Source organism: Ictalurus punctatus, chromosome 1 (assembly GCF_001660625.3).
Source record: "Ictalurus punctatus breed USDA103 chromosome 1, Coco_2.0, whole genome shotgun sequence".
Lineage (NCBI taxonomy): Eukaryota > Metazoa > Chordata > Actinopteri > Siluriformes > Ictaluridae > Ictalurus > Ictalurus punctatus.
Window position 1 is genome coordinate 29545516 of NC_030416.2, and position 16232 is coordinate 29561747.

Sequence of the window (16232 nt, forward strand, 5' to 3'; positions counted from 1 at the left end):
TCTGCTCCATTTGAGCCATTTAACCCGCTTTTGCTCAAGACATCTGCAATCAATCAATCTGGAGTCCAACGCACCTTGTCGAACCTTTGCTGCCAAAAACAGGCAGCTGTTTGTCTCACTCACAGTTTATTGCCATAAGTGGAATTTTTGACATTGGTAATAAAACCTAAGTGGTATTCTCTTAACCTTGTGCCTTGGTGCTGGAATGACCTCATTCATAACTGTGACACCACTACTAACCTTTCACAGACAAGTGCAAGAGATTAACTTGTTCACTAATAAATTATTCCATCCAGGCTACCATGATGGACACATCGTTATTCGATGGTTTTGGGCGGTGGTGGAGCACTTTAATAATGAGCAGAGACTACGATTGCTGCAGTTTGTTACGGGAACGTCCAGCGTGCCATATGAGGGCTTCGCAGCTCTGCGTGGGAGCAACGGCCCACGCCACTTCTGCATCGAGAAATGGGGCAAGGTCACCTCTCTACCCAGGTATGACAAAATTGCATTATTCCCATTAATGCATAAGGCTCCTGGGGCTGATGTGAATTTTTCTGCAAGGTGTGTCTGTTAGATAACTTTTTAGGATAAACCTTGTGTTTTGGGCTTCAGCAACATTCCTGTGACTCAGAAATGCTGTGAATATTCAGCCTTCAGATATCCCACCTTGCTGACAGTTAGTGACAAAATCTGTTGTGGAAATCAAAAAATTTAGAGCATGTTTTGTTACCTTGACTATTTCCCAAAAGCATAAGGAAGCAGAAATCAGCATCTATTATTATGAAACCATGTAAGGTTCAGCTGCCTTCAGAGAATTTGCTAATTACAATAATGGAAAAAAAAAATGAGTTTCCATTATGAAGGTGAAAGGCAATTGGTGAAATGTTTTTAAATTCTAAAACTACCATTTTTATTTGTGTCATATATAAATTACATGGACCTACATTATATAGCAGATGGATTAAAAACAACACTTTTAAAAAACAAACTGTTTATTATTAGGTGTAGATCATGTGGAATGTCCACCATACTACCATGTCGAAGTCCATGTGAATGGAAATTAGAACATATTAGAATGAGCACCTTAATATAAACTTGTCATTTACAGTGGGGGAAATAAGTATTGAACACATTTTGTTTCAGTAAATATATTTCCAATGAGACTATTCACATGAAATTTTCATCAGACTTTGGTATTAACTCAAGAAATCCACACATATAAAGAAATCCAAACAGTAAAGTCCATAAGTGAAGTTATGTGTTATAAAGTGGAATGACACAGGAAAAAAGTATTCAACACGCTAACTGAAATTTATTTAATACTTAGTGGAGAAGTCTTTGTTTGTAATGACAGCTTCAAGACGCTTCCTGTATGAAGAAATTAATCGGCTGCAGTAATCTGGTCGGATTTTGGCCCATTCTTCTAAACATATTGTCTTTAAAACTTGAAGAATCTGGGGGGCCCTCTTGTGAATCTTGATCTTTAGCTCTTTCCACAAATGTTCAATTGGATTCAAGTCAGGTGATTGACTGGGCCATTCTAACACCTTGATTTTATTCTCTGAAACCAATTGAGAGTATCCTTTGCTGTATGCTTTGGATCGTTCTCCTGCTGGAAGGTCCAACCTCGTCTCATCTCCATCATCCTGGTGGATGGCAGCAGATTCTCAAGAATCTCCTGGTAAAGGGCTCCATTCATCGTTCCTTCAATTATATGAAGTCTGCCAGTACCATGAGATGAAAAACAGCTCCACACCATGAGGCTTCCACCTCCAAACTTCACTGTTGGTATAGTGTTTTTAGGGTGATGTGCAGTGAAGGGTGAAGTTCAATTTTGCTCTCGTCTGACCAGACTACACTCTCCCAGTATTTCATATGCTTCCAAATGAGTTGTAGCAAACTTTAAACGAGCTTTGACAAGCCTTTTCTTTAGTAATGGGGTCTTGCAGGGTGAGCCTACATGGGGGCCATGGCGGTGGAGTGCATCGCCTATTGTTTTCTCTGTGACGATGGCACCTGCTGCCTCCAAGTGTTTCTGGAGCTCTTTCCGTGTAGTCCTTGGCTCTTGGGCTACTCTTCTGACTTTTCTTCGGACTCCCTGGTCAGAAATCTTGCAAGGCGCTCCAGTGCATGGCCGGTTGATGACGGAGTGATGTTGCTTCCACTTGCGGATAATGGCCTCAATGGTGCTTACTGGAGGATTCAGAAGTTTTGAAATATGTCTATATCCGATTCCATCAATATGTTTTGCAACAATAAGGTTCCGGAGGTCTTGAGAGAGCTCTTTGCTTTTACCCATCATGAGATGTCTCTTGTGTGACAAAAAGCCTTTTTATAGAGCATCAATTTACTAACCCAGCTGATTAATTTGCACAGAGGTATTATTACTTTCTAACTACTGACAGATTTCAGCTGGTTCCTTGTTTTTCCTTGCCTTGGAGCACTGCTTTTTCTTAGCTTGTTCAATACTTTTTTTTCCTGTGTCATTCTGCTTTATTACACACAACTTTATTCATGGACTTTAATCTTGTGAATTATTTATATATCTGGATTTCGTGCGTTAATACTGATGTCTGGTGAAAATTTTATGTGAATAACATCAATGCAAATATATTTACTGAAAAAAATGTTGACACATTCAATACTTATTTCCCCCACTGTATGACACAGCCGGAACTACTGTCCAGAAAACAGCCGGAACTACTGTGTAGAAAATCTACACATTATGATTCACATATTCAACCATACTGTGTTATAAAATTGTCACAGATTCAGCCAGCATACTGTCAACACCAGGTCCTTCAGCTCCACACACCCGTTCACAATCACCTGAGTACTAACCTGCCACACCTGTATCACCCTAATCAGGAACTATTCAAAAGCACACCGCTATCACGTACCCGTTGTCTTGTCTTATCAGTCTATTCCTGGTGAGTTGATCTTCGTGTCTCCTCTCCGGTTTGTGACAAAAATATGTTACACCACAGTGTGGTTGAATTCTTGAATATGATTGGTCAGGTGGTGTGCATTATTTTTGTATAACCACAGGGTTCGGGCAGTCATTCCTGCTGCATCATGAAAGATAGGATTATATTAATGCATTTGTTCTAATTCGTTATAGTTTCTAACAGCTCATACACAGTCTTTTACAGCAGCCGGTCAACATAATGTAAGACTAAAAATAAACAGATTTTAAAAACTTGTTTAACAAAGAAAAACATTGAATCATTGATGTTGTGAAGTTTCTTTCTAAAAGTCACAGTGCTTTGCAAAGTTTCACAGCTCAGGGAAGTCTTCAGAGAGAGAGAGAGACATGCTGGTGAAAAATAGGCTGGTTATCTGTCGTTGCTATAATGTAGTATAATGTAGGAACTAACTTGTCTGTCTGACATTCCACAAGATTAACTCTAATTATTTTGCTTAAAGATCTTATATTTTTCATTTATTACTGCCCTTCACTACATAAGATATTTAAATGTTTCCCAAAAGACAAAATGATATCAATTTACACCCATCATCCTGTTCAATAGTTTACACCCCCCAGTTCTTAATGTATCGTGTTGCCTTCTGGAGAATGAGTGAATGTTTACACCTTTTGTAATAGTTGTGTATGAGTCCTTCAGTTGTCCTAAGTGTGAAAGGATGGATCTCAACATCATATAGCCGCTGTTGGAAATGGGTCAAACATGCAGAAGATGCTGGAAAGCCTAATAATGTGCCTGGAGGATTTTTCAGACGAACAGTGGCAGTTTAACTGCTCAGGACAAAAATGTGACTCATGAATAACTATCACAAAAGATAAACACAGTCGTTAACCATCCAGGTAATGACACACAGTATTAAGAATCAAGCGTGTGTGAACTTTTGAACTGGTTAATTTGTGTAAATTCAGTTATTATTGTGATCTGTGGACTAAACCATTATGTGAAATAGTTTATTCAGGGCAGTCCTAAATAAAAAAACAAAATGCAATTTTTGCAACTTTTTTTTTTTTTAATTATTAACATTTTGCAATTTCTGCAAGGAGTATATGTATACTTATGACCTCAACTGTATATGAAAATAATACACTTTGGTGTGTTAACAGCCCTCCATTTTGTATCAGACTGTATCCTACCAGCATGGATTATTTTCATATAACAGCATGGTCTGTCATATTATGTCTTACATAATTGTCAGATAGAGCCTTCTCAATGTCTCAATTTCTGTAATAGTTTTGTACAATATCTGTACACATTTTCTCATATCAGCAGTATGTGCAACAAGTGACTGTTTTATCTTCCATAAAAACACCCACTCACTCATACTCGATGAAGTACAAATAGCTCTTAGCCCAGAGGTGTTTGAGTTGAGATTAAGTGTGTGATACATGCTGAATCACTCTCACATGTCCTCTCTAGCTGCAGGACAGTGTTCACTCACAGCATGATAACAGAAACCCTTCACTCTGAATCATAGTTTATATCTTTCAAATGTCCCGAATCAGTTTCAAGTCCTGGAAGAAGGGTAACTGATTCACATTTCTCACAAAGTTTCAGGCCTAATTTAAATAAACTTCAGGGTAAAATATTATGTTGCTTACTATAGCTATAGGTTTGGATCTCATAATCCACAAGGAATTGAAATGCCACGTTTAATAGTATATTGTCAACTCCAGAATTAATGAGTTACAAAACAAACTTTCTGATTAAAAATTTCTACTTAAACAATTAGACTAAATAAATCAGTAAACTAGAAACCTTAAAAATATATATAAAATTGCTTTGTCAGTAAAAATAAAATAAAATGATTAATAAAAATAATAGTTGGCACACATGTAATATCCCCTGCACAGACTGTATATCCATGTTATGAACACGTTTTAAACGTTATATATACAGTCGTGAAAAAATAAGTACCTTCTAAGGAAATGTGTTTTTTGTTTGTTTTTTTACATATTTGGATAAGTAAACATTTTATCCTCTTTGAAACAGTGATCATTAATAAAGTTGATACACTCTATCAAATTACTTAAAATTTACATTTTGTAGTAATTTTTACAGTTTAAATTAACAAAAAAAACAGATCAGTGCCATGGAAAAAGTAAGTACACTCCATTTATCACACCTTCAAATCCATAAAATTAGAATCAGGAGCTCAAGATTTGGTGCCAGTGATGAGAACCTGCTTAGGGAGTGCAGGAGGAACCTGCCTTATTTATACCCCTCTCACGTCTAGTGTCTGGTGTTCCCTTTGCTATTGAGGTGTGTGGTGTTATCATGCCAAGATCTAAAGAGTTCTGTAAGGCCTTCAGAAAAAAGGTTGTGAATGCCTGTGAGCCTGACAAGGGATTTAAAAAGATCTCCAAAATATTTGAAATACATCATTCCACTGGAAGGAAAATAATCTATAATTGGCATAGATTTCAAACGACTGCCAATTTGTCCAGGACTGGCTGTCCCAGCAAATTCAGCCCAAGAGCAGATGGTCTGATGTAAAAAGAAGTCTCCAAAGGACCCCCAAATTTCAACACAGGATCTGCTAGTAAGTCTTGCAACTGTTGGTGTCAAAGTGCATGCTTCTACAATCAGAAAGAGATTGCACAAATTTGACCTGCATGGGAAGTGTGCCAGGAAAAATCCTTTGCTCGACTACAGTTTGCCAATGAGCATATAGACAAAGACCAGGCCTTCTGCAGTAATGTGCCTTGGACAGATGAATCAAAGATGGAGTTGTTTGGCCACAGTAACAGCAGATATGTTTGGCACAAACTAAAGACAGCTTTTCAGGAGAAGCATTTTATACCAACTGTGAAGCACGGTGGTGGAAATGTTATGGTTTGGGGTTTCTGGCCTCAGTGACTGAACAGCTTGCATTCATTGATTCAGCTATGGATTTTGCATCATATCAAAGAGTGCTTGCAGATAATGTGAGGCCATCTGTCCAAAAGTTGAAGTTGAACCGAAAGTGGATCTTTCAACAGGAAAATGATCCTAAACACTCTAGCAAATCCACCAATGAATGGCTCAAAAAGAAGAAATGGAAGGTTATGGAAAGGCCTAGTGAGATGTTGTGGGGGGATTTGAAATGGGCAGTACATGCAGGAAAACCCTCAATAACGCCTTGCAAGTGAAAGAATATTGCATGGAAGAGTGGTCAAAAATTCTAGCAGGCCTGGTGGACAATTATGCAAAACACCTACTTGAAGCTTATTTCTGCTAACGGGGACAATACTAACATCTTAACCCAAGGGAGTACTTACTTTTTCTATTTGTATTTCTGCTGAATAAATGATTGGAAAAAGCTAATTTTCCTTCTGGTTTTGTTCAGGTGTATCAACTTTATTAATTGGCACACTTTCAAAGATCAAATGTTTGCTTGTCCAATTGTCAAAAAAGCCAACAATATTCATTGGTGTACTTATTTTTTCATGACCATAGACAAAATATTGTGTGTGTGTGTGTGTGTGTGTGTGTGTGTTATATATAATAAATATATATATTTGTGTGTATAAATATAAGCAAAGAGAGGAATCCATTTGTTGGATGTTTTCTATTTGTTCCACCCGATAGCTTCATGAGTGCCATGTGAAGTAGATCAGAGCTAAAGTAACAGACCACTAATGGGAATAAGGGGCGTATTCAACACATCACTGCCTACTCAAGCCATGCCAACCCCTTTACAAAATCTTTCTTCTTGAGATATTCAAGGGATGGTAAAAATTGAATCGATGTTTTGTTTATTGGCCTCATTTCTCTGATGATTCCCTGGGAAAAATTAAGTGAGCCAGTCATTCATTCAGCAAAGATTCAAAGAAGCCGCTCTTATCACGCTGTTTAGACTTTTAAATAAAGTTACCTGAGATGACAAAGTGTGTCATCCTAAAATTGCCCCTTTGAAAAGCTTTCACTGATGCATCTAAAGTTTCTCCTTGAAATGTTGTTTTTCACAGAGCTGCAAAAGGAAGAGGCGGCAGATCAAAAGCAAGCCTCTGTCAGCAGTCAATGCTGCACTGAGTTCATATTTCACTGTCACAGACAGAACTGGCTTGTGTTTGGCATTGCATGGAAGAGCGTCAGCACAGACTGAGCTGAATAAGTGCAATATGAGGGGAAAAGCTAGTTTCAGCTTTACATGTAATCATTTAAACAGCTGCAGCTTTTTTTTTCTTTCATTTTCAGCTAAATAAACCTAATTGTACAGTGCCTTGCAGAAATATTAACCCCCTAGCACTTTTCCACATCTTGTGGTGTTACAACCTGGATTTAGAATGGACTTAATTGGGATTATATGTCATGAACCTGCTGAAAAAAAAAAGAAACTATCACAGAAAGTCTAATGGTTTCCACTATAAATACCATTACAAGCCACCAGCTAACCATTAAAACCATTTCCACTATTGGTCCTTAATGGTATCCAAAAGAATTCAACAAATTACCAGTAGAGACCTAGTAGGGACCATTACAATTCCCATTTGAACCATTACAACCATAAAATTCTATGAAGGCTTCTAAAAAAAATTTCAGCAGTGGAATCAACATAAAATAGCCCTTAATATAGAAGTGGGAAAAAGTTAATATACTTTGCAAAATTATTTACAAACAAAAATGTTATTGCATAAGTATTCACCCCATTGGTATGAAACCCCCATGGAGCACCATCGCAACATCTCCCACCTCAATATTGTCTATTTTATGTATATTGACATGATCCAACAGTCCATTTCAGTTTCAGGTTGTAATATGGAAAATGTCAAGGGGAATGAATACTTATGCATGAGAAAGAATGATATGTAAATCTACTTCTGTTATTATTATTTTTTAATGCACAAGAGAATTCTGACCAGATGCAGATTCTGGAAGTGCATACCTGCATAAATTCACTTGCTTAACCTCTGACCTTGTGGTTTGTTTTTTCCCCCTCTCATTTACTTACAGGGCTCACACATGCTTTAACCGTCTGGATTTGCCTCCATACCCTTCGCACACCATGTTGTATGAGAAACTGCTGATAGCCGTGGAGGAGACGAGCACTTTTGGTCTGGAGTGAAAACTTCCTTGACAATGGAGAGACTATATTTTGTAAACATACTGTGCTTTGATTTTCTGTGACCGTATCCTCAAGAGACTGGTATTTTATAATGAAATCCATCTGAGCATTCGTATGGGATTTTTATTTGTGAAATTTTGTTTGCGTTTACCTCAGAGTGCATGAAATACCTAATGGAAATATTTTACATATTGTATTATTATGGGAATGAGGGAGGGACATACAGTACTAGTGTGTAGTGAAAACCCGCATCCGGCCTACAAGGTAGTATATCTGACTGAATTCTCGTGCTAATGTTCATGTTACTAAGGAGGCATTTTGACATTATCTAGCTGATATGCTATTATTATTGTGCATGGAGGATTAAGCCCACCTGATGTGCAGTTCACCAATGGCCTACATACTGTAAGAGGACATGACATCCATTAACATCCCTGACTTAATATCCCAATTAAATCTCTGTAAACATTCCCTCTTTGGAAATTTTAACATTCAAAATGACCATTTTGACTTTTTATGAGTGAAAATTATTTGTAAAAGTCACTGAGACGTGTTGTAGGCTGATTGGCATCTATAAATTTTCCATAGTGTGTGAATGTGTGTACGGTTTCCCCTGTGATGAGTTGGAACCACATCCAGAGTGTCCACTGCCCTGTGCCCTGAGTCCCATGGGATAGTCTCCAGGCTCCCTGTTACCCCATGTAGGATAAGCAGCACAGAAAATGGATGAATGGAAAAGGATTATAGAGTAAATAATCCACCTTGTTCACGTTGTTTGAATCTACAGTCTGGGTTAGAAAGAAATCAGCTCCAGCCTCACTACTTCATACCATTCTGTGTACATTTCTTATCAGTGATGCTGTTATGCTTTTTCTACAAAAATCCAAAATATCCTTAAATCGTTTCTTAACAGCAAACAATCTGACGTGGATACTAAAAATGAAACCTTATCGAGCAGACTGATAGTATTCTGGATGAAATTATGAAGCACAGTCACCTTACTCTTACATCTTACATCAGTGTCCTCTCACTCCAGGAGATGGAGAGGTATAAAGAAAGCAGGATGATCTGGGTGATGTAAGGGAATTTAGAGTATACCCAGATTAGCACCTTAAATGCTAATCTCTTCAGGATGCTCTGGTATTTCTGACTCTGAAAGAACTCCTTGAGTGTTTTCACTTGCAAATTCTTTCATGATAAGTTAACGATGTTCATCAGATGATTCAGATGCACACTGAAAGGCATGGTGTTGTTGCTTAAATTCTCAATCACATGTCTTTCAAATTTTCCAAAAAAGCACCCAAACATTTAGGGCCTTTATTTGCAAAGCCAAGAAAGTGGATAAAAATATCACTCTTATACTACTAGTATTCATTATAAATATGCCAATGGTTGCCAATATGCCAAAACTGGAATATGCAATGAACATAAGGAACCTTGAAAAAGAAATGCATTTAACATTGTTATTTTTCCTTTCCCATTAGCTTTAGCCAATGTACATCCATGATTATTTAGAGCAATATACATTATTGACACCACAGAGGTATCCATATTAACCCTTGTAGACATTAAGAACTAGGGATTTACTACAATTTCCAATATGGCCTCTGATACTGAAATTGAATCTCTATTACTGTATTTATCTGTAGTACATATATTTCTGTGTTAACGTATTATTTTGTAGCTCATACCTGCATTATGTTTCTTATGATACTTATAATGCAATGCCTTTTTCAGTTTCTTGATTCATTTTTATTTTTTATTACTGTAGCATGGGTGTGATCAGATGACAGTGACTGACAGTAATGTGAATTGATGTCATTGATTACTTACAGTGTTTTATAGTTTATTTCAATGTGTACACCTTGTGTTTATTTATTTGTTATTGTTTTTTTAAGGGACCATTAATAAATTGCAGACAAATTTTACTAACATTACACTAATGCCTATGATCTATTCCTGTAATGCACTGAATTATTTAAATATGTAACACAACTATATGTAAACTGTGTTCATCTAATAAAAAGATCTTTATAAATTAATGTTTACGATTCAGTATTATGGAACCTGTCCATCACTGTTTATATTGCATTCACATCATCCATTTATTTGGATCTGGTTAGGCTGTGTGTAATGTGTTTTGCATTGACACTTTCCAGGCCTGGGATAGCTATCAACTAGCTGACATTAAACCATATGTCATAGAAAGTATATATTTACTTGTTTCTATACTGTTTTAAATATTTTGACCTCTATTGCAGCTCTGTTGTGCCCCCCCCCCCCCACACACACACACACACAGCCTTAGTATACAGTGCTATGAAAAAGTATTTGTCCCATCTTGATTTCTTCTTTTTTTGTGTATATCTCATACTAAATTGTTTGGAAGACAAGGATTCCATTACATCTGGGGTAAACCAAACACAGAATTCCATAAAAAGAACATCATACCTACGGTCATGCATGGTGGTGGCGGTGTGATGGTGTGGGGATGCTTTGCTGCTTCAGGGCCTTGGGAAACATGAATTCTGCTCTACCAGAAAATCCTAAAGGAGAATGTCCAGCCTTCAGTCTGTAAGTTGAAACTCAAGCGCAAATGGATTATGCAGCAATGATGACAATGATCCAATGCATAGGAGTATTTCCTAGATCTTTAGGTAAGTGAAAGTCTGATCTCCAGTTATCAGAAGCGTTTGGTTGCAGTTATTGCTGCTAAAGGTGGCATGCACAAACATATTTAACGTTTAAGGGGGCAATTAATTTTTAATTAGTGATAGGTGTTGGATAACTTTTTTTGATTCAAGAAAATAAATAAAAACTGCATTGTGTGTTTAGTCAGTTTACATTTGTTTTATGTTGTATTTGGTTTGAAGATACAAAACTATTTAGTATGAGATATACACAAAAACAGAAGAGATCGGGCAAATACTTTTTCACAGCACTGTATATACATCACCAATAGGGCAGCAGAGGGGTGCTGTGAGGTAGCATTGCTGCTTCATGGCTCCAGGGTTCCAGGTTCAATCCCGGTCTTTGTTCCTGCATGGAGTATCACATGTTCTCTTCATGTCTCTGGTTCTCTGGTTTCCTCTCTTCTACTAAAATCATGCCAGTAGGTGAAACTGGCTATAGTTTGCCCCTAGCTGTGAGTGAGTGATTAAGTACTGTGCATGGTGCCTGTGAAGGACTGGTGTCCAATCTGGCATGTATTCCTGCCTGACCAGTTATTGAAGTTAACGGGGGGGACCTCACCAATATACCAATATTAAATATATTTACCACTTAATACCTAGCCTCACACATTTTGCTTCTCTCAATTTAGCTTGTTTCATCCTCTGTCATTCTTCTCAGCCCTTGTTTGTACTTAATTGTATCACTGCAGAATGCATGTCAATTAAAAAAACACTTTTAAGTGCATTTTGCTTAGCTTTATTATATATATATATATATATATATATATATATATATATATATATATATATATATATATATATATATATATTACCACTTCTTCCACTTTGCAAATGTTGTGCTCAGGTGGCCAGCTGGCACAGTGGGTACCACTGAGGTTTATGTTTGTGTCATCTTTCGCAAGTACTCCCAGTGTCTGTGTGAGTTTACTCCTGTTTCCTCCCACCTCCCAAAAACATGCTGGTAGGTGGATCAGCTATGCTATATTAAACCTAGGTGTGGATGTGTGTGTTCATGGTGCCCTATGATGAACCAGTGTCCCATCCAGGGTGTATTCCTGCCTCGTGCTGTGTATTCTTTCAATAGGCTCTGGATCCACCACCACCCTGAAATTCTAATGGTTTCCACTACAAATATCATTACAAACCATCAACTAACCATTAAAAGCATTACCATTATTGGTACTTAATGGTATCCACAAGACATAACACGCCACCAATAGAAGGCAACAAATTCCCAGTAGAGACACACAGGGACGATTACAGTTTCCATTAAACCCAATACAAAACCGGGTGGGGGCGAGTTTTTTTTTTTTTTTACTCCAGGAAACTTGCATGCAACACAGCTTCACCATTCCCACTCTCACCAGCAGGGGGCGTACTTGCACGACTTGTTCATTTGCAGTTTTTGCACGTAGACCTTATCTGGTCAGTCACTACAACATAAATCATATTAAACTCATCCTTAGTTTAGTCTCTGAGCCCAAAATGTGCCGGTATGTAGGAAATAATTAGCACGTCCAGGTTACCTGTAAACCCGTGTTATTGCTAGGCTATTATTCGACGTATTTAAGCATTTCGTATGTTTTTATTTGAGTCCACGGTCATTTTTACGTCGTGTAATCTAAACTACATTCAAAAAGAAAACAAAAAAAGACTGTCTCGCTGCTACAAACATTTGAAGGAATCAGATTTGACATCTTGGCCCTGTGCCTGAGGGAAACCCTGATTACAAAAGCCCCGCCCTCTTTGGCTGAACTGCCTGTCAATCAGGGCTGTTACCACGCGACGGAAATCAAAGTGTCTTTGCAGCAGAGAGAGAGAGAGAGAGAGAGAGAGAGAGAGAGAGAACTGCTACAACACACCACTCATCACCGTGCAGTGGATACACATACACTCACTTCACGACCAAGATGAAAGTTTTGGAGGTCGCTTTGTTGTTACAAAGTTGCAGTTTCATGTAACTGTTGCTACGTGTTTGACTTAATTTGGTCTTGGTAATTCGGTTAGCTAACTACTAACTAACTGTTAAAAACGAACTACCTAGAACAAAGTTCACAAAGTTAGCGCTCTTGTTTTGCACGTCGTTAGAGTTAGCAGCGTTCAGAAGTGTATTATCAGGTAAATTACACTCCATAGCAGTAATTTATTCCGCCGTTATGATTCCTGAATGTCCGTCTCGGACCGTCGAGGCGAGAAACCGCAGCCGGTGGCATGAAGGCGCTCAGAGTCGCTCCGGTTTACTGTGCGACATCCACTGTGTGATCAAGAGAGAGCCGTTTACCGAGCATTACACTCTCATCCCGGGGAAAGAGCTGGGCAGGTAAACACACACACACACACACACACACACAAACAAACAACTCTGAGCACATGCATGATGATTTAAAATTAGATTTTGACCACACTTGCGGGTCTCCTTTAAATAAAAACAATAAAATCAAGTGGGTTTTTACTCCCTGTTGGGGAAAAAAAAAAACATTAGAAGCCCTCATAGAAATTTTAATGGTTATAATGGGAATTGTATTGATTTTAATGGAAACTATAATGGTCCCTGTGGGTCTCTACTGGTAATGTTTTGCCTTCTGTTGGTGCCATGTTATGTCTAGTGGATACCATTAAGGACTTACTTCCTTAATAAGTGCTACTATGTAAATGGAAACCGTTTCGTAATGGTTAAAAAGCTGATGATTTGTAATGGTAGTGGTTTTCTAGTGGAAACCATTATGATCTATTATTTTGGTTTTTTTTGCCTTTTTTTATTCCCAGCCAGGCTGTCAATCCTCTATACCAGGGGTTTTTACACTCAGTGACCCCTTAGTATTTTATAAATAAACTTGGAAAAATATTAGGCATGTTGTTTATTTATTTATTTATTTATTTATTTATTTATTTTGTATTAAATTGTGTGTTCAGTAATGTTTTGGGGGATTTTTTTTTTTTTTCATTTCTGAAATTTTTTACCCGTTTTCTTAAAACTGTTACTGGATTCCAGCTAACATTATGCAACATTGGCATAATAAATTTGATAACAGTTCAAAAATCATATGGAACCTTTGCTTTTGCTTGATGGACTCTCTGAAATATGTCTCTGTGTCACTCGTGTACACTGGACAACCGAAATGTTGTTTCTTCACAGTACACAGAACTCCATAAAGTGGAAATACATAACAGTGCAAGAATATACACAGGACAGTTCATGGTAATTCTTCAGTCTCCCTGGAAGAAGAGATTGCGATATCGCAATGGGATCTTCCTGCTTTAATAAAGGATAAATAAATAAATTTGACAGGACAACAGAACCGTATTAGATGGAAAAAAAACAGTGCAAACAATTGTCTATAAATTTTCAAATCTACATTATAATGCAGCTAAGTAGGAAAAAAGGGTGACGAAAAAGTGTAGTGGCAAGATCAGAGTAGCAAACATGTCTCCTAGGAGTGCTTACAGGATCTGCAATTAACCAAACACAGATCCCTGGGCAAAGCTTTAAATGTTTAACAAATGTTCAAGAGCAAGTGCATTGTTTAAAGCGTTTTCACACTAAGGCAAAAGTCGACAAAGTTGCATGACCTTGCCTGGCTTTGCTGGTTCCCTGCTTTACCCATCTTTTATCTCGTGCAGCCTAAACTATATCTTAATATTCAACATTTAGCATTGTAAAAACTTATTCGTGACTACATAGCTAACACAGTTCACTAACACAGCTTTAATAACTCACTGAGCTCCTCACAGGCGGTTAATTCATCGCTGGCTCACAAACATATTTAGTGGAATTACTGAAGGTTATGTTGATCCTTGATATTTATAAGGTGTTTGTAGGACATTACAATTTACAGGACATTAGTATTTGCGGGTTTATCTTATTGCGGATACGCGCTTTTGAGTCAATGCAGCTTGCTTGTTTTATAGCAATCTCTGTTGAGGTAAAGCTTTATTTCTTCTGGGTTTCATTCATTTTTGTTGACGTGCTTTTTAAAGTTTTTAACAAAATGGTGACGCCCCTGTCTCGACCCTTTTTGCGAGGTTTGTTTAGTTAAAACAAAAAGAAGCTTAAGTTAGATTAGAGGTCTGTTGGAAAAAGATCAGGGTTGGATGATTGAGCATGTGAACCATTTCCCTTAAGAATAAATAATTCTGAACTGATAAATGAAAAGGGTCCTCTTATCTCTGGTATTTGCTTGTGGGTAACTGCTACTGTCGTTTAAGCAGTGCAGGCTGTCTTTGCAGTATTTAACAGTGATAATACAGAGAGTCTATTTTCATCAAGAAAAAATAACATTTCTGCCTTAAAAAGTAACCAGTAGCAGTTTTAGGAATTGTTATGACCTAGTGGTTTCAATTTATGTAGCATTGATTTTGAATCATGGTGCAGCACAGTATGTTTGCGGAACTATCCAACCCCTCATCAGGTTTGTTGCATAATGGTATATGTGAATGTAGAAGATCTTTGGAAGATGTGGCTGACTAGCCTTGGGGGGGTGGGGGTGAGTAATACTGGTACCAGTGGGGTACTGGTGGAGTACTTGTTACATAACCACCTTGTCAATTAGTAAAATAATACTGAAAATGTGCAAAACTCCTTAATCACTTCAGCAAGAAACAGTCCTGGTCAGGTTCATGGTGGATCCAGAGCCTATCCAAGGAACACTGGATGTGAGGCGGAAATATGCACTGGTTGGGACATCAGTCCATTGTAGATTATTTTAACACATGCTCACACACACACACACACACACACACACACACACACACACACACACACACACACACACACACACACAAAAACAACATATAATGGCTTATTTTGTGCTAGAATGTGTATGGACACTTAATTGATTGTCTACCTCTTAGGGTACAAAATTTAAAAAAATAATGACAAACACAAACTAGTAGCCAGTGACTACACTATTGAGGTTTTTCTTATTTTTTTTTGTAATGACTGTCATCTAACTTGAGTTCTGACTCTTTCTAGCATATCCCTACTCTCGTAACCATGGCAAAAATGGTAACCATGTTACTTAGTTACTGTTCTTGGCAATAGGCATAACAATACAATGTAGAGGTCATGGATTTGTTACCATAGCGTGCTGCTACACACTGTCCAACAGAAAGACAGTATTGTTAGTAAGTGTTAAATTTACTGTAGAAAGGTTTAGAACTGATGAAATTCTGTAAGGAAACCACCCTTTTTACTGTATGATTCCTAACACATCTTGCAGAAGAGTTAACATCACCCCATCTTCCCTTGGTAAAAGAAATGCTGAAACCCTGAATTATCCTCACATGCAGTGCATTTGAGCTCAGTCATGTGATTGGAAAAAAGAAGGACCACTGTTCAGATGGTTTGTGGTTTTGAGGCACACGAGTCAGCCTAATGGTCCTCGTGTGCATCATTGCTTGCGGGCTGTCTTCTAAGGCAGGCAGCTTTCATAGTGCAAGACATGCAAATTTCACAGCTAAAACTCATTCAAGAACAAGAGCATTGTCTGTGATTTTGCACGGACTTGG

At 37.7% G+C, this 16232-nt stretch overlaps 2 protein-coding genes across 9 annotated transcripts in view; both read left to right on the forward strand.

The window, feature by feature from the left end:
* LOC108271758 (E3 ubiquitin-protein ligase HECW1) overlaps nt 1–10063 on the forward strand; it is a 99359-nt gene extending 89296 nt beyond the window's left edge. For all 8 annotated transcript variants that reach the window (XM_017479502.3, XM_017479494.3, XM_017479510.3 and 5 more), the window contains 2 exons: nt 297–495; nt 7920–10063. In XM_017479502.3, coding sequence (XP_017334991.1) covers nt 297–495; nt 7920–8031 — 311 coding nt within the window. In that variant the 3' untranslated portion in view covers nt 8032–10063. The remainder of the gene's footprint in view (nt 1–296; nt 496–7919) is intronic.
* Nucleotides 10064–12486: 2423 nt separating this feature from the next.
* stk17a (serine/threonine kinase 17a) overlaps nt 12487–16232 on the forward strand; it is a 38353-nt gene continuing 34607 nt past the window's right edge. The window contains exon 1 of the mRNA XM_017479565.3: nt 12487–13044. Within this exon, the coding sequence (XP_017335054.1) occupies nt 12881–13044 (164 nt within the window). The 5' untranslated portion in view covers nt 12487–12880. The remainder of the gene's footprint in view (nt 13045–16232) is intronic.